Raw genomic sequence first — 26457 nt, 5'->3', positions numbered from 1 at the left:
CGCTGACATTACGTTTGCTACACATTAAAGTCAAGCTTTCTATGTAGGGTATTTGGGAAATTTGTCACACTCATTTGATCAGAGAGGGAGTTTTAACTGGGATAATAATATTCACTTGGAGAAAAATACATTAATACTACTCTTCATCCTTTCTTGGTTATTGCAAGCAACTGCCAAAAAAAGTAAATATAAAATACATGTATTTGTATCTCAAGGAAAAGGAGCAATTCCATTGACTTATTATCAGAAAATGTTACAGGAATAGTATTGTATTATCAGTCAACAAAAAAACGGAAAAAACAAAAGCATTCATTCAAATACTATATTTTTCCAGAAATAATTCACAATAAAAAGTTGTTTGGCTGCAACCATCCAGGTTCCTTTATTATACAGTCATTAATATTGGTGAAGTATTATTAAACAGGATTAAACTCCTCCGACAAGTCTTACACAAACCAATACAAATACTATTGTAGGAGTTCAGTCAGGCTTCACAGTATTTCAGCTCATTTTGTAATAAACTGGTTATTCGTTAAAAAGTGAATGCAGCATTTCTACAATATAATACCCCAAAAGACAACAAGACACCCAAACATTACCAGGGAAGTAGAGATCCACAAAAACAATTGACAGCGCACACTGGGCATGTTTCTCAATCTACTCAATGGGCTCACGAGTCTAACATTTGAATGTTATCTTACGCAGTACAGAAGAGCAGTTGTGGGCTGTAGGCAGATGTGACATCACTGTTCAAGATCATAGCCAGAAACGTGGAAAACTTCCTGGTCACTTTGCAAGGTCAAGGTAGAATCTTAAGGCACACATTAACTAATCTGATGTAATCAGTGCCACCTTAAGAAAGAGGTTTCACATTTCACACAAATGTGTGTAAAATGAATGGGGTCACTATTGGTTGGCAGTGACAACTCTTATACCTTACCGCACATGAGTATGTATTCATTACTCAAAGCTTCAAACTAACCATAATCTTTGTGAACACATGGGGGGGGGGTTGTATAGTCAAGACAACAGGAAAACTATCAAATATGTTCCTTTTTTTTACTAGCATTTAGCAACACAGTGTGGCCTTAACATTTTAAAAGAAACAAACCTCCCTTGCACAATATAGTGTTAACAGGGTTTGAAAAATAAAATAATGATCTTAAGTCCTGTTACTATGATATACCTGGTATTCTCCATTGGACCCCAAAACAATAGAACAACGTCCCAACGCTACTACTATGTAGTTTGTAGATTATGTACAAGTCAGCAAGTGGTTACAGTCCATAAAAGACTAGCATAGAGCTAATTGGGCTGCAAACCTTTGCCTTCATAATTATACCCCATGCTGGCATCCAACCAGATCTCTGTAAAAAGGTTTATAATTCAAATGAATGGAAGGGATTATTTTTTCATCAGATGAGTGAGGAATTGTAGCTTCATTTATGTAATTTAAATATATGTCTTGTGCGAGAGAGAGAGAGAGAGAGAGAGAACGACTTGCTCAAATTGCAAAATGGAAAATATCAAACAAGCAAAGAGCGAAACACAAGAGAGGAGACAGCTTCTTCGGTCTGAGTAAAATGATAATCAAAATTGCCTAATGTAAAATACCAAAAAAGCTAAGAACAAAAAGTACAAGTCTTTGCTTGTTTGACATTTTTCATTTTGCAATTTAATCAAAATAATTTGCTCAAAGACTAAAATATCCATTAATTTCGGTCTTTGATATTTCTGTCAATGCTGAAATCGCAAATCGAATCCTGACAGTGTAGTAGCTATCATTATTTTTATATATATATTATACACACACAGACACACACTCAGGTCAGGATTATCAGATTCTTAAACCTTATTTCCATTTGGCAAGTTATCTTAAATACTTAACACTGTTTGAAACATTTATAAACCTGAAAAAACACAAAAATGGGACATCAATACATAGTGTAGAAAAGGAGTCTCCGATACAAAATTTTATGCAGCCTGACAAAAGTCTTTAAATCTATATTTTATAAGCGGCAGCTTCATCTTTTGTAAAACCCTTCTTCTGAGTCATCAAAAAGCACTGGTGGTATTGTCCTAGATCACGAGACCAGAATAGATTCAGTCCCAGCGTGAAACAAGTCTTACAGCCTGGAGAGCATTGAAAATGCCCAGTTTTTAACAGCAACGGTCGTGTTTTGAAGGGAAGTCCAGGTGGACATAGATATGTATACCAAGAGATCCTGCACACAGGGCCAAGATACTTCACCTCTGCAAAATGGAGAAAGAGAGACATTGTTCACTTCTACCTCTATTACATTGTCATTTGTTTGATATCACCGTGTAACAATTTTTATTATTTATTTTTTTTGGTTCCTGGGTAGTAAGTGTTATTTCCTAATTGCTTATGCCTCAAAAGTATAGAAAATGGCTATTCCCCACAAACTTTGCTTTTGTGACCAGGACAGTGATATTTTGAAATTTACCTATTTTCCAGAACATTCCAGATAGATTCAGTGCTGAGTAAACTTGGAGTAACTTCTAGAACTTTCTAGAACTTTCCAGTAATATAAATAGTAGTATAAATACAGGGGCCTTAAGCCCACCAGTTCAGTTTAGTTCCAGCTGCCTAAGTGGATACATATCTGCATTTTTCTAAGATGGCATCAAGAGGCTGCAAGCATCCGGCAGACGCATTTTGCTATGTCTGCGGCCAATTTATCAAGACAAGAGCGAAAAAGTACTCCGTGGAAGCATCTGCTAAGATGTGTGAGGCCTACAAGGCATATTTCGGCATGCCTGTCGGGGATCAAGACAAACCCTGGGCACCTCATTTCACCTGCGAGCACGGCAAAAAAACTCTGGAAAGTAAGATGGACAATTGTTGCTCGGAATTTTATGTTATAAAATTTGTTAATTTCTAAAATTATAAAAGTTTTTAATATTAAAATGTTTTACAATTTTCAATGTTATTGAAAAAATACATCATATGAAAAATGTTGCGAGAATCTCTTACACATTAGTCATGGGTGAAAAATGTATTTTTGTAGGATGGTACACAGGGGAAAAAGAGAGCCATGAAGTTCGCTATCCCAAGAATTTGGCAGGAACCCACTGACCACTCAAGCAACTGCTACTTCTGCATGGTGGACCCTTCCAAGCGGACGAGTTATCTGTGGGGAGGAACAACGTCAAGTGGGAGCCACTGGTGGACCCCCGGAAGGTGCTGATGCCACCACTGCACATCAAAATTGGGCCTTACGAAACAATTTGTCAGAGCTCTAGATAAGGAGTCGGCAGACTTCAAGTACCTTCAAGACTTCTTCCCTAAGCTGTCCGAGGCAAAGGTCAAAGCCGGTGTCTTCGTCGGACCACAGATAAAGATGATCCTGGAGTGCAATGAATTCCCCAAGAAGCTCACTAGTAAGGAGAAAGCGGCTTGGAACAGCTTTGTCGCAGTGGTTCGGGGCTTCCTGGGCAATCACAAGGCCGAAAACTATGTGGAGCTGGTTGAGACTCTGGTGAAGAACTACGGCACAATGGGCTGTAGGATGTCCCTCAAAGTCCATATCCTTGATGCTCATCTTGATAGATTCAAGGAGAACATGGGAGCGTACTCTGAGGAGCAAGGCGAGCGCTTCCACCAGGATATACTGGACTTTGAACGCCGCTACCAAGGACAGTATAACGAGAACGTGATGGGAGACTACATTTGGGGGCTGATTTGTGAAAGTGATTTACAGTATAATCATAAATCACAAAAAACTACTCACTTCTAAATCTTTTGTAGTCATTTTGTATTACTTTAGTATAAATACATGTTAATTTGGATTCATATGTTGTTTTTTTCTGACTATGTGAACGAAAAGACACAAATTCGCCCGTTTTCTCATTGGAAATAGGTAAATTTCAAAATATCACTGTCCTGGTCACAAAAGCAAAGTTTGTGGGGAATAATAGCCATTTTCTATACTTTTGAGGCATAAGCAATTAGGAAATAACACTTACTACCCAGGAACAAAAATTGTGTTACATAGTGTATTCGGTGCACTGTCTAAAACAGGGTTTCCCAACCCAGGTCTTGGGGACCCCCTGTGCCTGCTGGTTTTCATTCCAACTGAGCTCTCAATTACTTAACTAGACCTTTAATTGAACTGAATATGCTTAATTAGATATTTAATTGTTTTAAGCTCTTAACAGTTGCAGCATTCAAGTTACAGTAAACTTGAAATCTGCAACTGTTTAAGAGCTGAAAACAAGTAAAAAGGTCTAATCAAGCAAATTATCAGTTCAATTAAGGGGGGGGGGGGGGATAAGGGATAAGGAGTTGAGCCACCTCCCAGGACATAGCTAAGTGAAGAGAGAGGTTCCACAGAATACAAAAGGGGCTTAAGTTCAAACCTCAATTCACCCTTTCAAGCAATTCCTGTAGTTTCAACACTTACTTGCAAGACTTTACAAAAACTGCTGCCATCCTTGTTCCAAAGATGTTTTGACATACACCATAGCTGGCTGTAGATAATTCTGATGAATCAATAGCAGCAATTCCTTCAGATATTCGATAAACTGGACCACGCCATCTGGGATATTGGAGTTGAGCTGGACAACGAATCAGAGTAAACTAAATTTAGATACATAGAGTCCTTTTAGCACTTGCTGTTATACTGCATCTCAGTACTAAGGCACTGATAAAATGTCATTAACGGTGCAGGCATAAAGGAAACAAGAAGTACACAGCCACAGAATTTTACATATAATTATACAACAACCGGGCACTGCTCCCCCACAGTTTTACTAACAGAAGAGCAAATAAAGCACAGTAAGATGACACAAATTAATGGCACCTGTTTGCAGGGATGCTTGAGCACTGCTCTCAAAAGTCAACTGTTTCAGTGGACTACAATGATTTCAGACAAAAGGTAACCAAATATGTACGTTTAGAAGTGTCTCAAGCTTTATTCACTTGGGAGTTATGTTATTACCGCAGAACACAGCACAGCGATGCCAGTATCCCTTAAAAATTCTCTCAATACGCCTTATCTAAATCACACCAAGTTTTACTCCAACTGGATGAGCAGCTTTCTAGATATGTATAACTCAAGTGTGATGTACATACGAAGTCTTCGCTATCGCCATGGTTATGCATCCCCAGTTGGGTATAATAAACGGTTAAGCCAACATGAGCCAGAAGCGGACCATTTAAAAAGCAGCAGTTGTGGATAAACGCCTTGCTTGTCCAGTCTTACCCAGTAGGTGTTGCTTTTCCGCTACAGTGTTTAATTCAACAATCAAATCACCTGGCTAGTAATTCTTGTATTCAAAAGTTATTTCCTGAATCTTTAAAAAATCAGGTCATTTTATGTATTGATCAATTATTTTATATTTATTTAATTTATTTTTTATAATATATATATATATATATATATATATATATATATATATATATATATATATATATATATATATATATATATATATATATATATATATATATATATATATATATATATATATATATATATATAAATTACCACAAATCTCCTTTCAATATGTATGAAACAACAACGGGCTGGTAGATGATCCTCAGACTTACCCACTCAATAAGCCTGGGTGCGTTGTCTTTGACCCAAGTAATCTGGTTTGAACACATTTCTGCAATGTATCCCACTGCCAGGGTTGTCTTTTCCAAAGCCATTTCTAAAACCGGTTCCATTGTATTTACCATCTCAGAGTAGTAATATGGTGCATTAGTTTCCATCCAACTAAAAAAGTAAAGAATAAAAGGTCCATTCACAATACTTTGTAGGGTCATTGTTATGCAACTACAATCCTGACCATGTATGTAAATCTAGGTTTCTTAAATTTGAAGGTTTAATTTTTCCTCTGTATTTACATTAAAAGTGAAGTTTATGAGAGCAGTTTTGAACAACGGTAAAAATCTCCACGATACATAAAACATTCAAGAATGGAGGTTTACATAAAATGAGACTTATTCACTGCTCATCCTTTAATGCAAACATTCAATACATCTTACATATTTACAGAAACAAACAAACTGCTGACCTGTAACCTTTGTAAGAATACAAAGAAATTTTATTCCAAGCCTGTTGTGAGACGGACATCATTCCAGACTGGTGAAGGACATGTGCAACAGAGGAGGCTTCAATTGAAAATATACAAAAATAGTTTCACCTTCATGAAGGACAAACAATGTGGCATCAAGTAAAGAGTATATGGAAAATAAAAGTATACTAAAACATTAAAGGAATGTAAGCGCCTATGTCAGACACTTCTATTACTCAACTGATAATTGTTTTATTTAGAATACTCCCACGATACTGTGTAGAACTTGAAACGCCACAGCGCAAGAAAGGAGAGGAGGACTTACTAATAGAATTTCCTGTAAATGGAATTACATTCCAAGGATCCGTGAACAATGTGTGCACCTATGCTATGAAAATGTCTTCTCAATATTATTAGAATTACAGGGTGCCACATATAATTGGCACATAGTGAATCTGGTTTGACATTTGGTGCTACAAAAAGATTACAACTACATTCAACAGACAATACAGCCTTAAAAGCAGACATGGAGTGCTGCAGAAGTAAAACAGAGGAAACAGACGTGGTGCATGGCTGATCCAACTTTACACATCTACAAAAAAGTTAACTTCAGTACATTTCATTAAATAAGAGACATTATAGAAATGTGATCCGTAGAACATACCTTTAAAGGACCCATTTGCTCGGATGTCATGCATCACAAATCCAACAGCAAACACCAACGCTACCAACACCAGGCGAGACCACGGGAAGCCTTGTCCTTTCATCTTTACCTGGAGTTGCTGGAAAAGGCAGCAACAGCCAATGAGTCAGTGGAAAAATAGGATTTCTCAGACTAACAATAAAGGCCAGTAGAGATCAGTTTGGCCAGTAGTTATGAAGCACCAGAGGCCCAAATGTGCCGGTTACATTTTTTGTACACATATTTATACAAGATACTGTATATTAGTATAGTGCACATGGCTTCCGTTTTGATGAACCCAGGAAAATGGGCCAGTGTGCCAAAAAACATTTACAAACCCATGTTTTCAGCTGTATTTGTTACTGCATTTATATAGGAAAACTGTTAGCTATCAATGGCCAAAACAAGTTGATGTTGAAGTACCTGTCCAGGTAAATCTCTCTCACTTTTGCTTATATATTTATAACATGGGACCTTTGTCGTGGCATTTTCTGCATTTTCCGTGGGTAAATAGAATTAGTCTTTCCATTTAATAATAATAATAATAATGAAAAAAAATCAGTGACAGATTCCCTACATACCAGTTTTGATGGTACACTGAATCAGTCTCTAATAACCAGCGCATATTTTAAATGTTTGAAGTCAAGAGTCACATACAAGTCCCGCACACTTATCTGATTTCAGTCAGTCGTCCTTGTGATGCAGAACATTATTATTATTATTATTTGTTTATTTAGCAGACGCCTTTATCCAAGGCGACTTACAGAGACTAGGGTGTGTGAACTATGCATCAGCTGCAGAGTCACTTACAACTACGTCTCACCCGAAAGACGGAGCACAAGGAGGTTAAGTGACTTGCTCAGGGTCACACAATGAGCCAGTGGCTGAGGTGGGATTTGAACCGGGGACCTCCTGGTTACAAGCCCTTTTCTTTAACCACTGGACCACACAGCCTCCTATAAGGGACTTGTAATACAAACTACAGTACTACTTTAAGGCAGCTTTTTTTTTTTTTGGTAAAAATGCTGACGAAGACGACAGCAAAAGTGCATCCTAGACTGTGGCCATAAACACGGGTTTAAAGCTGCTTTGTAGAACGGTCAGTGCAGAGACCCATGAACTGGAATGAACGACTGCCCTTGCAGCTGGCTTAGTATGGCACTTAGTATAGTATAGTTTACATCATATCCAGTCTCACAGTAATAGTTTGCAAGATATCAGGCGTTTGTCTGCTGTGACTATAGCGAAAAAAGCTGCAAGGAAGCTGGACAACCGGATCGAATTGTCAATTTTATTTTTTAATTGGGTACATGTGTTTAGGTCAGAAATGCCATTCCCAATCTTTCCAGGACTCTTTGGTATCAGAAGTAAGCTTGGTGCGGACTTGGGAGAGGCTACACAAGTGACAACGCTCTGAGAACAATTATTTTTAATAGTGTATTATTAGAATTGGTATAAATCAGTTAACCTTTTAGCGTTGCTGTGACCATATGGCAACAGCTCAGCTCCGTTTTTGCTTATGAAAATCGAGTATCATTTGTATACATACATTTTCAAATCTTGAATACAGTATTTTCATTTTAATGACAAGCACACCACTGTGTGCATGTTAAATGGCTGAACTATATATATTGAAAGGCTTCGCTTACCACTTTTTGTCTTTTGAGACGTGGGCTCTCTTCGGTTACCGAACACATTAGAAATATACAGAAATTAAGCCATCATGAATAATTTTATTATATATATATATATATATATATATATATATATATATATATATATATATATATATATATATATATATAATCACACATTAAAAAAACACTACCTCAGTAGTTTCACTTGTTAAATCTAAATGTAGAGCCCTGTTAATTGAATCAAATAAAATTACTTCTGTGAATTCAAATATGCAGCAATGTCCGTTTTCACTCCAGAAATGATAATAGCAATCAAGCATAAAAAGTTTACATTTCAAAATAAGCTAATAACAATTACAGGCTTTTTAAATAGCACTGAATTCAAAATACCTTCCGGTAGCACCTTTTACAGTTTATTATTTGTTGTTATTAAATCTAATGGCAGATAGAGAACTCTTACATTGCAGACGTCATTACAGGCTTTAACCCCCTGTGAACAGGCAGCAGATGTACTCATTTCATCATTGGTAACTTTGAAAGACTGAACCGTTTCTGGCAGAGATTTGCGAATCTGAAAAAGAAGAAATCCATAGGAGGTACTCAGGACAACACACTTGAAGTCCTACCATCATTATATGATGCCTTTAATCAACACTCTTAACTTTTATATAAATATAAAAAGAAAAAGGTGTATAAGGCTTTTTTTTTTTTAAATTAAATTCCATGTTCTTAAAAGAAAGGTGTGCATTTACTAGGACACAAAAAGCCTTATATTCAAGTCACATTAAACCTCTTGCTGTCATAAATCACTAGAAATATTCCTAAAACCCCATGCATGGATTTAGAGAAAGTTAAGTTTCACCCAAAATGCACATATGTTGTTTCGTTCAGGGATAAGATACCTTTCCTGATTGGCAATTCCAGGAGTCCAAAAGATGATTCAGTAGAAGACTTGCAAAAAAAAAAAAAATGAAAAGAAAAAATAAATGACTTATCTAAATAAAAGTATAGTTAAAAGCCAGCTCATTGTAACAAAACAGAAAACAGAATTCACCTCCCTCCCCTCCTTACACAAACACTATTTATTAAGTTATTATTTTCTGTTACCTTGATTGTGAAAGGTGTTTGGTATACAACTGCCTCCAAACACTAAAACTTTGAGGATCCAGAGTCAAACACTCAGTCAAACTGTTCAGGAGCTAAAAATAAAAGAACAGGAAATCATTTATAAGTGCAGTCAGTATGTGATGTAGCTCAGCTTCAATTAAATCGCTTCACTAGTATCTCATGACTATGAACATGCTTTCCTCATGCTTCAGTGGGAATGCGTGTCATTGTGAATACCTTTGAGAAGGGGTCTGCTAGACAGTATTGCAAAGCTGTACCTTTGGGGCCTCTTGTACAAATGTAATCATGTATGGTCAACCAATTTCTAATCCTAGGGAAATAACTACATGCAGTGTGTCCACAAGTTAGAACATCATGCATTTGTTAAAACTAACCTACTTCTTGAAGCACATCAATACTGCATGGTCTGTCATGATGCAGAAGCTTCTTAAACGGATACGTACTGTAAATGTCTTGCATGTGTGGTCATTTATATATCCATATAATTCTAACAGTAAGTCGGTTCCTGATTTGGCTTTAGTACAGTAACTGTTATTGATTCCTTGCCCCCATCTCTAACCTCTTTCTTCATGTCATCTGGGCAGTTGTGGGTTACTCTGGATAGGAAGGATGGGAAGTATGTGTGCAGAGTAGACTCAGGCTTAGCTCCAAAAGCCAGCACTTTCAACCTCGGGTATAGCAGTCTCAGCTGCTCCTGCAGACTAACAAGAAAAGGCACTTAATTCAGGATTCCAGAGTAGTACTGAGGCAGGCTAGTTCTACTTAACTACACCTTGTCCAATCAGAAAACAAAAGTGGCTGGGTGCTTGTATTTTTTCTTGTACTTAAATATTTCCTTTTGATAATGCAATGGCACAAATCACTATCAGAAAATCCACCAGTACTTTCTGCTTGGGGTAGGGATTCTGCTTTAATGGATAGTGCCTCATCAATACAGAGCACTTACATACAACATGCCCCAATGGAATACATCTGGAGTTAAAAATGATAGATGTATACATTATTTCTGGATGACTGTGCTTCATGATTTTTCACAAGTACCCCTCTGCCTTTTCTAAACTGCAACTGGCAGAGCAGGTCGTCGTAATGTATCTTGGGCACTTCTCATATTCTTACCTGGGTGACAGAGCATTTTTGGGCATGAAGGTGAAGTCCAGCAGAGGGAAAAAGTCCTTTGGTCCCATAATTCCGAAGCCTTTGGTTAAATTAGCATGCATCCTAGCATAGAAAATAAAAACAATAAACATGTGTTTGTCGAATACCTCCCTGTTCAAGATGTCAACATTTGACACTGGATAAAGTACCTCCATACAAACTGCTTTATTCCTCAAGCTGTGTGTATATGAATTGAACTTTACCCAGTTAAGCCTATAGAATAGCACAATGGAGTTATTGTCAAGCCACAGGTCTCACATGCAAAGCGTTGTTGTCTTCAGAGCTGTCAGACTGGTATGCTGAATGCACAGACAGCTGAAGTTCAGTGACAATGCTGCCAAACATGTTTTCAAATGGCATCAGAATATTCTGCCCTCGCTCTGAACTACACAAAACTGCTTTATAAGATTACAGCTGGATTAGGATTTACAACTATCAAATTGTTATTTTCATACAGTATTTCCGCATTAAATATTTGAGAAATCGGTTTCACCCCAGACATAATTTTTTGCTGATTTTAAAAGGAATATCTGTGTACCATGGTTTATATATAACATGCCATGGCCCAAATTAAAATAACAGATTTACTTTGAGTTAGCCTTGGCCTCTTCACCTTCAAATAAAAAATAAAAAGAAGAATAATATTTTCAGTGTAAGGGGACATTGGTTTTATGTTGGGAAATATTTTTAAGAAAAAATAAAAACCTGAAATATCTTGCTTGCATAAGTATTCAAAGCCCACACTAATATTTGTTAGAGCCACCTTTCGTTGCAATAACAGCTTTAAGTCTTTTGGGGTAAGTATGTACCAACTTTGCACAGTGTCGGAGTGATTTTGGCCCATTCTTCTTGGCAGATTTGCTCCAGGTTGTTCAGGTTGGTTGGACGACGCTTGTGGACCGCAATTTTCAAATAGTCCCACAGATTCTCAATGGGACTGAGATCAGGACTTTGACTGGGCCACGAAGACATTCACCTTTTTGTTCTTGAGCCACTCCAATGTTGCTTTGGCCTCGTGCTTGGGATCATTGTCCTGCTGAAAGGTGAATTTCCTCCCAAGCTTCAGTTTTTTAGCGGACAAGCAGGTTCTCTTGCAGTATTTCCCTGTATTTTGCTCCATCCATTCTTCCTTCAATTTTAACAAGATGCCCAGTCCCTGCTGATGAGAAGCATCCCCACAGAATGATGCTGCCACCACCATACTTCACTGTAGGGATTGTGTGTCTTGAGGCATGGGCAGTGTTAGGTTTGCGCCACACATAGCGCTTTGAGTTTTGGCCAAAAAGCTCCATCTTGGTCTCATCTCACGACAAAACCTTTTCCCACATCGCAGCTGGGTCACTCTCATGCTTTCTGGCAAACTCCAGACATGCTTTCAGATGGTACTTTTTGAGTAACGGCTTCTTTCTTGCCACCCTCCCATACAGGCCAGTGTTATGCAGAGCTCTTGATATGGTTGACTGGTGCACCATTACTCCACTCCCAGCCACTGAACTCTGTAGCTCCTTCAAAGTGATTGTTGGCCTCTCTGTGGCTTCTCTCACAAGTCTCCTTCTTGTTTGAGCGCTGAGTTTTGAGGGACAGCCTTTTCTTGGCAGTGCCAGGGTGGTGTGATGCAGCTTCCACTTCCTGATTATTGATCCAGCTGTGCTCACTGGGATATCCAAACACTTGGATATTATTTTGTACCCTTTCCCTAATCTATGCATTTGTATTACTTTATCTCTAACTTCTGTAGAAAGCTCTTTGGTCTTCATTTTCCTTCAGATTCACAGCCTGACCAATGATCCTTCAACAGTGGGGTTTTTATCCAGAAAATGTGCCAGCAACTTTAATGGTTCACAGGTGGAGGCCAATGGTAAGGTAATTGTGTCCTCGTTAGGGCAATTTGTTTCATCGGTGTAAACTGGGAGCTTCCACAGCACAGGGGTTGAATACTTATGCAAGCAAGATATTTTAGTTTTTTATTTTTCTTAAATATTTCAACATAAAACCAATGTCACCTTACAATAATTGATTTTGAGTTTGTGTTTTAAAATAAAATATCAAACAGAATGAAATTTCAATGTACCATTTGTAATTGAGAATTGGTCAGGGGCCTGAATACTTTTGCAAGGGTATGTATGTATGTATGTATGTATGTATGTATGCATGCATGCATGCATGCATGCATGTATAATTTGTTTATCACATGCTTTAAAAGAGTACTCACATTAGCAGTCTTTCCAAGTAGCCAATAGCATACAAGGACAGTGGCTTTGTACCCAGGACTGGCAGCATTATGCCAAACCACACTGGAATAAAAATACAAAATCTTAAGTATACAATTGGCAAACAAAATAAATTAAATGTTGCATTAATTAGTACGATTACAAAAACGGAACCTACTTTCCCAACGCTATGAATGAGAGTACGACCCACAGTTACCCTTTATAGAGCAAATGCAGCTGTAGTTGCAGGGAGACTATCCTTACTATACAGACACACTAGCTCATCAAAACTAATGAGTGGAGTCTTAGGGGACTACAATAGCATCAAAGTACAGCCTTCATCATACAGAGCACTATGTGACGAAGGAATGCGATTGGCTGTAGGTGTGCCCTCCATAACAAATGCTGCCTGAAATGCACCTGGAAGCTCCATGTATTGCGATTGGATGCTACTCAACCAATCAGTGCTAAACAGAACTCTAATTCAAGACTGGATGCTTCACTGAACCAATACAATTCAATTACAATTTTAAATTAAAGGTAGTGATTTTGCTCTATCAAGGAGGGCTTTGTGTTAGGTTAGTAAAACTGTGCACTGCAACCAAGGTTCAGAATCAGAAATCAACAAATTCCTCAAGGAAATACATTTCATATACTAAATGCTTTTTTGTTTTTTATGTGAATGGCAAGTATGTAGGTCAGTTCTTAGTGTTACCACTGTGATGACACAATTTTAAACTGATAAGGATCATGCTTGTACTGGCCATGATAAAAAAAGGCAAGTTGCTACTTGTCTATTGTTGAACAGAGGGGGTCCCCAATAGACAAGCAATTAAGAGTAGACTGACAGGTCGTTTTAATCTTCATTTTCTCATTCTTAAACCTCACACATCTCCTGGGGTGTATTCTGTAGAAAAAGATAATGAAACCCGACTTTATTTGCAAAACTTTTTGCCATTACTGAACCATGGCCTTCATCCTGCTTAACAGCTGCACGATTGTGCAAACTGTGTGAAAGAGTGGCTTACAACAGCCATGAGAGGTTAACAAAAATATATTTCGAAAGTGAACAGCTAGCAAACCTTTTAGTCCCTCAGTCAAGTCTGTTAAGCCTGCCTGCCCCAAGGCCCACATGATTGCGAGACATTTGACTGGCTTGTTCTGGTGAGACCTCAACAGCTCCAAATGCTGAAAAACAAATAAACAAAATGGTTTACAACTGCTGATCAGTGGGCATGTCAAAAAGCTGAAAACATACTTTGGTAGTCTGGTATGGTGTTGCGAATACTTTTCAACCTCAGAGTTATCCAACAAAAACATCTACTCATTATTTCGTGACTGCTATAGACTATAGACGTTTTTAGAGAAGGTACTGTTCATGACACTTCAGTTGAATGATTACTATTATATTTCTTTTACATTTTTACAACCTCAACTACTGAATCAATATGCATGTTAGTGTAGTGTATTTGATCAGACTTCAGTAAGTTTATATTGAGTCATAGTTTAAAGTCAGCAAAAAAAAAAAAAAAAAACCCAACACCAACACACACACACACACACACACAGTGGCAGCCAAACTCCACGCTGACTAACATGTACTCACACTGGCGAGATTCTGGGTAGCTATTTTGGGGTTTTCCAGCATTATGGCTTGAATGCAAAACCTGTAGCCATGCAGAGCTTCACCTGCACAAGTAAAGCAAACAAACAATTGGACTTTGTTTGGTTTATAAAATGAGCAGAACAATGTCATAACTAGTTGGGTTATCATGTCAAATAGCTAAACGTCTAAGGTCACTGTGCATGCAACAGTGACTCGGAGTTCATTTTCCAGTGAAGCACAACAAGTGGAGCAAAGTTCATTCAATGTGTCTGCACCAACACTTACTAATGCAGTTTCCTGTCAATCACATTTCAGCAGTCAATAACAGCAAACACACGCCCAGTGAGTTCTAAGGGGCACCTAGGCAGTAGTGCGGGTTGGCCCCATTTTTACAGTTTCAGTGCTTCACTTTTCCCAGAGCAAACAATATTATTACAGTAAGGCCAAAACAAACCAATACCAATTACTGTAATGCAACACAAATATCTCTTGCCATAAATGAGTGAGAGAAACAAAACAAATGAAAGGACACAGTCTGCTGATGTTACTTTCTATATTTAAAAACAATGTTTTATTATAAATGGGTTTATTTACTATAACAATAAGTTCCAGTCCATTTGTAAGTCAGTCCTGTTCAAATGTTTCTCACGAACACTGCTAAAAGGAAAACAGCATCCATTTTTTAAAATAAGATTTTAGAGATTTAGAACAGGTGCAATTTAAACAAGAGTTAGGTGCAGCTAACAGATAGCAATGTGTTTTTTTTTTTACTCGTAAAGCAAATAAGGAAATAGTGTAAAATTGTTTGGTTTAAAAAGACGTGCCCCAAACAAAATGGTTATCTGGTCTTCAAAAAGCGTACCTGGTTGCTTGTCCAGCTCACGCAGCATGGTGTTGATACAGTGATCAAATAACTGCTGCTGGCTGTCAGTCGACTTCACCAGCAGAGTTTTGCACATGCTCTTCAATTCCTTGCTTGCCAAGCAGTAAGGGTAATCTGGAGAGAATGCAGACAAGAATGGGTTGTTTATTATGCAAGTTTGTTTTAGGGTTACCTTATGAAAGCAGATTCTTTTAAAACCACTAAGTATTTGGATCAAGTTCATTTGAACAATTTTAGAAGTACACAGGAGCTGTGAAAGATGTACATTTAAACTTCATAACTGGAAAAAAAAAACCCTTCCTTTTCCAACTGCACTAACAATACAGTGACAGGTATGGAGTATGGGGGGGTCAAAGCCATGTGAAAATGTGTTGAGACGCCAGATGCTATATAATGTCCTCACCATGTTTATCACACTGGATTCTCTAGATGTGTGTAAAACTGTGTGACAAGTACGGACAGCTCCACTATATCCCAGATTACATATACTGGTAGCAGTCACCACATTGTAACTGAATTCAGAATGCACAGTTGTGAAAGAGAACTTTAAAAAAAAAAAAAAAAAAAAAAAGGCTGATTTGAGCAATAGTCACATGCTGAGACTTATACCAAATGCCAAGTTTTTAAAGTTCTAACCAACATTTATGTTAAAAATCCAGTAGACAGCTGAATTTACTATTTTGGGGAAGACTTAAGACTGCAACTCACAACTTTCAGCACAAATTCAAACAACCATTGAGCAAAGGTTCAGTATTTATAACATTTCAGTATTTAAACGTATGTAAATGCTCCACAAAAAAAAAAAACTGGAAAGAACAAAAATAAATTCAGTTTTTTTTTTTTAATGATTTGCACCCTTGTAGTGTGCTCACATTTATATTCTCTGACATTCTCAACTGTTACTCATTTATATATACAAGTACTACACCGTAAAACATTCAATAAATGCCAGTGCTCAAATAATCACTGGTCTCCAATAGGCGTCGGGGCTACTGGGAAGTATTGTAAATAAACGCCGGGTTATGAATATTATAATGCGCGTCATACTGGATGTTCCTGCCAATATAGACAAACGGCTGTACAGTGAGCGTACCAATTCATGAAATAGTTAAATATAAATAAATAAATAAAAAACCTTGAATGACTTTCACGTGCTCCCTAACTTTCACCAAGCTTCCAGACCCACTGGACCAGCAGCAAACGTGACAGAGCTTTGAAGTTACCACCTGAAGTGTACTGCTTGTCATCTTTTATTGTTAATGTTAAAACCAGTTTTGAAGCATTCGAGTGTTGTTAGCCCACACTATAAACTTTCTGATATTTACAGGGTTACCTTTTTTCATATTAACAGTATTTCCTGCAGTTGTTTTTATTATGCTGTAAGCCTACCGTAACATACGCTTGTGTTCCGATATTTACAGGGCTGTCTAGCGGATTTTACCGTTTATTATTAGCGGTAGATACAATTGAGGTTTTTTTTAATGCAGATTTGTTCTTCTGCTTGTTCATTTTCCAAAGTTTTGCTTATCCTTGTTTACCAATGTATAACAAAAAATAAATGAATGCTTTAGCTTTTTACTTGTGGGGGTGGTGTACAATGCAAGGCAATTTTGTTACATTAAAAAAAAAAAAAAAAAAAAAAACTTACTTAATACTCAGACACACAACCTTTTAAAGGTTGCTGGAATGTTGTAATTTAGTTTTGTCGCTGCTATCAGGTTGTGTGTTAGTGGCTTCTTCATGATTGCATCTAAAGTAAAGTATTTGAAGATGTTCGTGATCTTACATAATAAACACTGGGTCTCAAATAGGCGCCGGTGCTACTGGCAAATATTGTAAATAAAACGCAGAAATGTGCTGTTGCCAAACACATGTATAAAGAATAGCGCATGTTCTTCAATGCAAGTAAGCAGTGCATGCCAAATGCTCAATGCCTAATTCACCCTGTGACCTGCTAATTAAATGGCCAACATTTTTGCCACATGCTCAAAATAGTTCTCTGAATGGGAGAAGCGGTTTACTTGTCCCGTAACCAGGCCTGGTTCTTCGAAGAACCTTGCTGAGAAGGGTTACGAAAATGAACAGATGCCAGCCTTCTCAGCAGTTAGGCTCTGCATATTACCCTCTTCACACAACCTAAATAATGTGTTATCAGCACCTGTTTAAACTGCGCGACTGCTATTCACTTTATTCACAGTCTGTAGGGCTTAAACTAATTCCTTCTCTTATCACACAAGGTTTAAAAAACAGACTATAAAAAAGCCCTAAAAAATTAAATTAAAAATGACAAAGTTTCAACTTAACATTAGTCAACTTAATAAATGGAAAACAATGAGAAAGACTTCTAGTCAAAAGGGTTGTCATTGTATAAAAGTGTTTTAGTATTTTTTGCACAATTGAATGTTTAATAGTTCTGGATGACATCAGAAAGTTAAATACTGACCGTAGGAGTACTTGCTGACGGTTGGGTCAATCTCTGGGGCTTGGAGTTTATAGTTGAGGTAACTGGCCAAGTCCTTCACCCAAACAGATGGGTTTTCAGGAAAGAGGCTCTGGCTCTTCTCCAGTTGCTGCTGAAGCGTGGATAGATTAAGCTTTTGAAAGCAAACAGAATAAAACAAGAAGTTAGACACGATCCTGACAACCCAGACAAATGTGAAGCTTGCATGTGAATCTGCTTCAATAAAACACAGAAGCATTGCTTGCTTGTTAGAAGGTGCATTTAAAATGATTTCCTTTGCAAGCATCAGGGTCCACAGAATGTGTTCACAAACATGTACATAAACACAAAAGATGACTATGAAGGCTGCATCATTAAACACAGCGGATAATAAAAGGTTTCACTGACCATTATTCTAATTAGAAATCTTTCTGTATCAATTTAGGAAAGTACAACAGTTTTCAGGGGGTTGAACACTGGAATGAAGGAGTGCAATATTTAAATTTTCAATTATAACTCATAGACCCAAAATATAAGAAATGAATGCATTGCGACATGCAGATTGTACACACCCGTGTCATTAATCCAAGGTTCAGAGTCCTATACAGTATTGCAATGGTATACAGTTAACAGCCAGCACAAACCTATCAGCTTATTAAAGTGTACATTATAGATGAGAAACGAGAAGTTACACATACATACTCTTCAAATACAACAAAATCAGAAACAAAATGAAAAATACATTTTAAAAAATTATTAAAAAAGACTAAACTAATTCCCTATCTAAAGCAGATCAGCAGAATTTCAATGCTGGATACAGCTGGTTCTATTTTTCCTTCCATCAATGTTATATTTTCATATACCGGTACTCAGTAAAAACATGATTTGAATTCAGTACTTTGTCTATGGGCAAGTGTTGTGTAATGGAAGTCAATAAATTCTCTGAAGTGTAATGCTGTTAACAGGCATCATCTTTCACCCTCATAAAAACAAGTAGCCTGTCGGTAACATGAATCCCTCCAAACCCAGTACGGTACGCACATGTAAATATTATATATGACATACAAGCAGGCATATATCCACAGCTAGTTTCAAGAATGTGTTGTAAAGAGGGATGTTACCAAGTTGGAAGTGATACCACAAATACATCCTAGTAAAAAAACAACTGCTCCTCAGGTCACAATGCACAAGATAAAAACTCCAAGATAAATACTGTACATCACAAAAATAAGAAACATCACGTGTTCTGATCTATACTGTAGCTGCTGTTATTGGCATACATGTATAAAAAAATACAGCAGTGTATTCTTTTGGTCTGTCACAAGTGGCAGCGGAAAGGTGTCTAGTAGAAAGAGCAAGGGATATGTTGCAAGGAGATAGCAATGTTGTGTTGGCCGACTCAACTAGAGGCAGTTCAAATCTGCAGGAAAATCTGCACAAATTAAGTAGACATCTGCAGAGTGATCTGCGGAGTATCTTATGCGTTTAGTATTTGTATTAACAATGGCTTATAAAAATGTAAATCAAGCAATAATATCAAACAATTTATAGGTTAAGTACTTCCAATTTAATAAAAGGCTTCACTATTGAATCAAAAGGATACAGTAGCTAAAATCTGAGTGTAGATCAGGGCTAACTTATTTTACTTGGATAAATGAAGTTAATGAACTTACAGCTTTCATGGCGTCCTCCAACGATTTGAATTTCCCTGTTTTCTGGCTGTTTTTGTCTCCTTCGTTTCTCGGGGAATTCTTGTCACATTTCCTTGCGTTGGGTTTCTTCGGGTGCTGTTCCGGGGCGGGTGCTGGGGGCACCTGCTCTTTATTCTTCTTCCCCATTCTCTCAAAACTCTCGTAGATGGTTTCCGATGGTTTTAAAGGAGCTGGATTAAACATTACAAAGAGCAGATGTTACTCAATAGCAAAGATTGGCAATATGTGCCTTTCATTAAATGTTAATGTGCACTGGATGTCTGGTAACTTGCAATTTAACAGATTACGCAAACAAAGCACAAAAGAAAGCACAGCCAAAGTCTCTCCCCCTGATCTGAACGTCTTTTACGATGCCTTGGGGCACAATTAAAGCCTGTATTGCCATTCCAGCTTTCAATGTGAACTTGTACAACCCTGATACGCACTAGACACACGATGCATGTTTTGTTTAGAATACTTACAATATTAAATTATAAGTCTTTGTTGCTATTCAATGTCATATTCCCATTTCACTTAAGGTTTTTGAAGCCTAGTTGCATTATTTATTTAGAACATACCTTTGCCTAGTAACAGTGGTAAATCACACATACATGTGATCAAAAATGGCTAGGGCAAAATTTAAATGTACGCTGAGCCGACCGGTTATACACATACTATTAGTATAAAAGTCCACACGTTCTAATATTATTGCAGAACAGCTTTGACAAGTTTGACACATTAAAAAAAATATATTCAGAGAAAAAGGGAGAGTTAATTCAGAGTTAAAAAGGGACCATGGACAAAGTACACAGAAAGAGTGCTTGAAACTGCAAGCGCAAGTCAAAAAGTTATAAAGGCCAAGAGACAGAAATGAACCTTGCCAAGGGGTCTAAAACCAATTACAAAACGTTTTTCCAATATTATAAAACAGCAAAAGAACATTCAAGGAAGAAGTAAAATTGGCTAAGCGATACAAACAGAAAGAAAATTGCAAATATATTAAATGATTACTTTTCACAAGTTTTTATAAAAGTGTATACAGACAACATGCCCCACATGTTGACCTTTTCCAGCTCTTAAACTCCTGGGCCAGATGAGATCCCAATAGTACTCAAAGAAATGAAAGTTATTTACAAACCATTAACTAAGATCATGCAACAGTCTCTTGAGACAGGGGTTGTACCGACAGACTGGAGAATTGCAAACATAATACCGATCCACAAAAAGGAAGACAAAACCGAACCAGGTAACTACAGACCAATAAGCCTGACTTCTATTATATGTAAAACTATAATAAGATTCAAAATGGAAAATTACCTATATGGTAACAGTATCCTGGGAGACAGTCAGCATTGTTTTAGGAAAGGGAGATCATGTTTAACTAACCTGCTTGATTTTATTGAGGGTACAACATACAGTGGATAATTGCAAAGCATATGGTTTATTTAGATTTCCAGAAAGCTTTTGACAAAGTCCTGCATGAAAAATTAATTCTCAAACTGAACGCAGCAGGGATTCAAGGAAATGCCTGCACATGGATTAGGGAGTCGTTAACATGTAGAAAACAAAAAGTACTGATTAGAGGAGAAACCTCAAAATGGAGCGAGGTAACCAGTGGTGTACCACAGGGATCAGTATTAGGTTCTCTGCTCTTCCTAATCTACATTAATCACTTAGATTCTGGTATAGTAAGCAAACTTGTTAAATTTGCACAGGACGCAAAAATAGGAAGAGTGGCAAACACCATTGCAGCAGCAAAGGTCATTCAAAATGATCTAGACAGCATTCAAAACTGGGCTGACATGGCAAATTACATTTAATATAGAAAAGTGTAAGGTACTGCATGCAGGCAATATAAATACCATATGGGAGATATTGAAATTGAAGAGGGAATCTATGAAAAAGACCTAGGAGTTTGTTGACTCAGAAATGTCTTCATCTAGACAATGTGGGGAAGCTATAAAAAAGGCCAACAAAATGCTTGGATATATAGTGAAAAGTGTTGAATTTAAATCAAGGGAAGTAATGTTAAAACTTTAGAATGCATTAGTAAGACCTCATCTAGAATATTGTGTTCAGTTCTGGTCACCTCGCTACAAAAAGGATATTGCTGCTCTAGAAAGAGTGCACATTTTTACATAGAGAATTGTGGGAGTCTGGAACCAACTCCCCAGCAATGTTGTTGAAGCTGACACCCTGGGAACCTTCAAGAAGCTGCTTGATGAGATTCTGGGATCAACAAGCTACTAACAACCAAACGAGCAAGATGGGCCGAATGGCCGCTGTAACCTTTTTTATGTTCTTATGCAAAAATGAGTGATCAGGAATGAGCTGTAAAGCAATGGCTCTTACAGCTTAACAGTTGTCGAGCTTTCAGTATTGTTGCATCACTTTCAGTATTGGGTTTTCATTAACCTAGTTTCACTCACTGTAAGCTGTTCAGAAGAGAATGGAGAGTTGAAGAGGTTGTCAAGATCAGCAGCTACAGTATTCACCCATGTACTTTAGGATCAGGGATGGATCAGGTGCCAGCAATCACCATCAGCAATACCCCACTAATGGTGGAATTAAGTGACACAAACCACCCCGGAAACGATCCACCTGGTTTATTGACCAGACTGTTCGGCCGAACAAGCAAAAATTGTTTTGCCAAACGGGTGTCTCCATTTTTGTCCGGTCTCACAAAATGATACCTGTTATGGACTCATTTGGGAAGCAGATGGATCTGATGCTCCACCTACAGTACAGTTATCACCTACTGTACGTGAGAATTATGAAGTTGGCAGGAGGCACCCAATTGTTCAGACTGCTGTTCAAACAGGACTGGGTTCATGGAAAGCAGATTTGTTTAGTTTTAACAGTATCAACCGCAGCAGTTGCACTTAAACTATTCAAAAGAAGGGGTCCAAATAGCAGCAACACTTTAGCTGGTACAAGAATTTTGGAGCTACATGCATACAATTAAAATCCTACAGTTCATGGGGCTGCCGAGTGGTGCATCCAGTAAAAGCACTCGCTAGAGTGCAGGATGCGCTCTATAGCCTGGACGTCGCCGGTTCGAGTCCAGGCTATTCCACAGCCGACGTGGACGGGAGCTCCGAGGGGGCGGCGCTCAATTGGCCGAGCGTCGTCCGGGGGGAGGGAGGGTTAGGTCGGCCAGGGTGTCCTCGGCTCACCACGCACCAGCAACCCCTGTAGTCTGGCTGGGCGCCTGCGGGCTTGCCTGTAAGCTGCCCAGAGCTGCGTTGTCCTCCGACGCTGTAGCTCTGAGGCAGCTGCACGGTGAGTTTGCAGTGTGTAAAGAAGCGGGCGGTTGACGGCACACGCTTCGGAGGACAGCGTGTGTTCATCTTCACCCCTCCCGAGTCAGCGCAGGGGTGGTAGCGGTGAGCTGAGCCTAAAAATAATTGGGCATTTCAAATTGGGGAGAAAATAAAAAAAAATTTAAAATAAAAATGATTGGCAACAACTAAATTTAAAAAACAAACAAAAAAATCTTATAGTTCATAATTAATCAAGTTTTTCAGAGTACAGGTTTCAAACGATTTATCACGTACAGTGGCATCCCACTTAAGAATACCAGTGGCACAGAATCTTGATTAATGGAGGGAAAAAAGTTAAGCTCCTAGGGTCAAAAGTGCAGCTGGTCACAATGCAGGAATTTACTTTGACTATTCACAATTACAAGCACACATACAAATCCTAGCTACAATTCAACCACATTAATGTACATTAGTTGCTATTTGCATGTAATCAAAACATTCCATATGTAAAATTTGTTATGTCCTGTAATGAGTCTTACATTTTATGTACATGTTAAGGCACTTGAAATCAGTTTTTACAAATTAAAAACTAAGGTGCATCAGAATATGGGTCTACATCTTAATCCAGTTATGAAAAGAGTAAGATGAATCACTTTAATTAGACATAACTCATCAACAAATTACAGTGGGATTTGATGTTTGTAAAGTTAGATATCTGTAGTTCGACAGTAAATAAATAAATAAATAAAATCTACACGCATCATGTGACACGACACATGTATTGCAGAACTGTGACACTGGCATTTCAAGTAAAGTTTTCAATATGGAGACAATTATTTCCAGGTCATGCATGTAGTACAATTAATTGACTCCTGACACGCACCTTATGCTTATATTAAATTCATCATAATAACGAAATCGATGTTGGAGAAATATTTTCGACAATCATTCTTTCCATGTCACAAAGCAGAATTACACTAACAAGTTTTAAATACCATGGAAATTACATACAGCTAAAGTTTCTGCATTATGTAAATGTTAAAATGTATTTGATGTTGACTGTTTCACGGATTGCTGATTGTATTATTATGATTTGCATTTTATTGTTGAATCCGTTTTATTGTGTTGATGCTGCCTTTCTTGGCTAGGTCACACTTGTAAAAGAAATTTTAATCTCAATGTGCTTACCTAGTAAGAGAGAGAGAGAGAGAGAGAGAGAGAGAGAGAGAGAGAGAGAGAGAGAGAGAGAGAGAGAGAGAGAGAGAGAGAGAGAGAGAGAGAGAGAGAGAGAGAGAGAGAGAGAGAGAGAGAGAGAGAGAGAGAGAGAGAGAGAGAGAGAGAGAGAGAGAGAGAGAGAGAGAGAGATTATTTTACTCGCAGTTCAATTGTAAATAACCAGGGCACTTTGAAGTGTTAAGTTTGTTTTCAGTAAATGCTGTGATACTTACATGTCGTGCAGGTATGACAATAAATATACATAAATACATTTAAAAAAAAAAAAAGTTAACACGTACAGACAGTACAAATGTGCGACAATCCAAACGTGCCAGTAAACACTGACGACTGATTTGCATTGTTCAAAAGCAAACTGCCATGCCTTTTAGGCAACTACACACAAACTCAGTTAAATCACTTAAATAGTCGAATCCCTAAGCAGATGGTCATTGCACGGACATTCACTTACGCGCTGGGTCAATCCTGGGCATGTTCGACTCAGCCAAAGCTTTCCTTCCCGCAGATGTCTTGACATTTTGTTGTCTTGCTGAACCGTTCGGTTTTTTGCTTTTTTTTACAACTTCCCATTTCATCGAAGCGCTTACATTTGCGGCTGAAGCCATTTTATGAAAATGTTGTTTTGTATTTGAGACTTAGAATAATGATTGTAAATTACCGAGCGTCCCTCTTTCCTAATGTCAACGTGTATATAACGTAGTGAAACAGGCGACCCTGTGCCAGTGTCTGAGGATTTAAACGTGACTATGCCACGTCTCCTTCCAATTGTGACGTCATAATGAATGTATTATTTAAAATGCTGCCGTTCTATCAGCTACATCGCCGTCTGCTGGCTTTGCGTGAAAAACTGATTTTCACAATTGACCAGTAACTGGGTATTGGCTCTGTTTTAGAAGCGAGGGTTCCCGTTTTAAGCTGCTAGGCCTTATACATATTTACCATAGTAAAAGTTAGCATTGTAAATTATATATTTTTTTAAAAAAACAGGCAAACCATGATAACCTATGTTAAATGCCATAGTCCAACCATGGGGAAACTATAGGAAAACTGAAAAAATGGAAACATGTTATTTGCCACATGGTCACATACATGAGGATATGAAATGATATAACATATCCTGGCTGTTTTTAACCTTCACACATTCATTACTGCAGGTGAAGTCCTCTCTATTTATCTCTAGAGCAGAGAAAAGAGGGTATTGCATTGTGCCATCAGGCCAACTGATGATGTGATGGATGATTATCTGTAGTGGAATAAGACACAATTACAACTTCACTATCAAATATGTAAGGCTTGTAAGCTGTTATAATTTCTATTTACAGACTACAGGTGCCATGTCACAAGTCACACGTGAGCTGTTTGAATGACTGTGCCTTGAGTCTTGTTTTTCACATACAATGGTTGCTTGGCCAATAAGTACACAATTCAGTAAAACCTAGTTTTTGCAGCATTCTAATTATGTTAATTATTATATTATTGTTTTAGCATTGTGGCATGGTTAGGGTCAGGGTCAGGGTCAGGGTTAGAGTTAGGGTTAGGGTTAGTGTTAGGGTTAGGGTTAGAGTTACAACTAGAATTAAGTTTAGGGTTAAAGTTAGGGCTAGCGTTAGGGTTATGGGTATCTGGGAATGTATTTACTGTTTGCTTGATGCACAATCAATCCTGGTTTCAGCTACTATATGCAGGTCCCTAGCTATATACGTATTGGAAGTCTCTCTCACTTCACAGTGATGAAATGATCAGTTTACCATTCAGGTCTGCTGATACTAAAGTTTGTTCCAATTTTCTAGCTAGTACTCAACTTAGTGCAGAACTAAGTACTAAGTTCATCGCAACTGACCAACGTTTTGGTATACGCAAATAAAATGGTACCGCATTTGTATTTGCGATTTTAAGTGTGCTTTATTTTCCAATGGGCATGATATCTCCAAATGAAAGTGATTTTCTGATATATCTACTGAACAGAGACATACAGGGTCTTAACAACAAATCCCCAGTTTGAATATGTTTCTCTATTGTGAATATTAACCTACACAGGTCCCAGGCACCCAGTCTATCCCTGGAAATGGAATAAACTATTCAAACTAACATTTGTAGATATTATGAGCAGTATTATATGATATCTCAATGCAGGTTTTTACAGCAGGAAATGTTTTTACACAGATGTGAATGCTGTGACAGCTTTTAAGCTTTGCGTAAAGACATTTCCTGCACATACTGGATTTGCATGAAGCTAAACGCCAATAAAATTAACAATGTACTGATAAGGAGACCAAATCCAATAATTTGAATAGCAGTTTTAATAGAAATGCAGTATTCTGGCAGAGAATGGGTTTCATTATATTTTGCTGTAATAGAAAATGTGGCTCTTCCAAAGCTGCTAGTGTGGTCTGATTCCACCTGGTGTATTACTAACAGTGAACATAAATCACTTGTTTCAGCTGGGGAAACCTACACCTGATCATTCCCTCCTGTTTGTATGTT

General features: G+C 37.8%; 1 protein-coding gene across 1 annotated transcript; it reads right to left on the bottom strand.

Annotated features, from left to right (window-relative positions):
* Positions 1–354: 354 nt before the first annotated feature.
* LOC117410380 (transmembrane protein 214-A-like) lies at positions 355–24730 on the bottom strand. Its single transcript, XM_034016844.3, has 17 exons — positions 24425–24730; positions 19460–19668; positions 17790–17940; positions 15326–15460; positions 14464–14546; positions 13940–14045; positions 12860–12941; positions 10609–10710; positions 10052–10193; positions 9472–9563; positions 9267–9315; positions 8825–8935; positions 6710–6827; positions 6046–6142; positions 5576–5744; positions 4428–4581; positions 355–2253 (listed from the first exon to the last, which is right to left on the bottom strand). The coding sequence occupies exons 1-16, from the start codon at positions 24576–24578 to the stop codon at positions 4438–4440; spliced, it is 1944 nt and encodes a 647-aa protein (XP_033872735.2). The 5' UTR covers positions 24579–24730; the 3' UTR covers positions 355–2253; positions 4428–4437.
* Between the last annotated feature and the right edge of the window lie 1727 nt (positions 24731–26457).

This window comes from Acipenser ruthenus, chromosome 6 (assembly GCF_902713425.1).
Source record: "Acipenser ruthenus chromosome 6, fAciRut3.2 maternal haplotype, whole genome shotgun sequence".
NCBI lineage: Eukaryota > Metazoa > Chordata > Actinopteri > Acipenseriformes > Acipenseridae > Acipenser > Acipenser ruthenus.
This window is presented reverse-complemented; position numbering and strand designations above follow the sequence as displayed.

Excerpts from the sequence above, each read along its gene's own strand:
- LOC117410380 (XM_034016844.3), bottom strand. The coding sequence starts at position 24,578 with ATGGCTTCAGCCGCAAATGTAAGCGCTTCGATGAAATGGGAAGTTGTA. Across the intron at positions 10,711-12,859 it reads TACTTGGAAAGACTGCTAAT|GATGCATGCTAATTTAACCA; the intron begins GTGAGTACTCTT and ends TTTCTATGCTAG. Across the intron at positions 4,582-5,575 it reads CACCCAGGCTTATTGAGTGG|CTCAACTCCAATATCCCAGA; the intron begins GTAAGTCTGAGG and ends TTCGTTGTCCAG.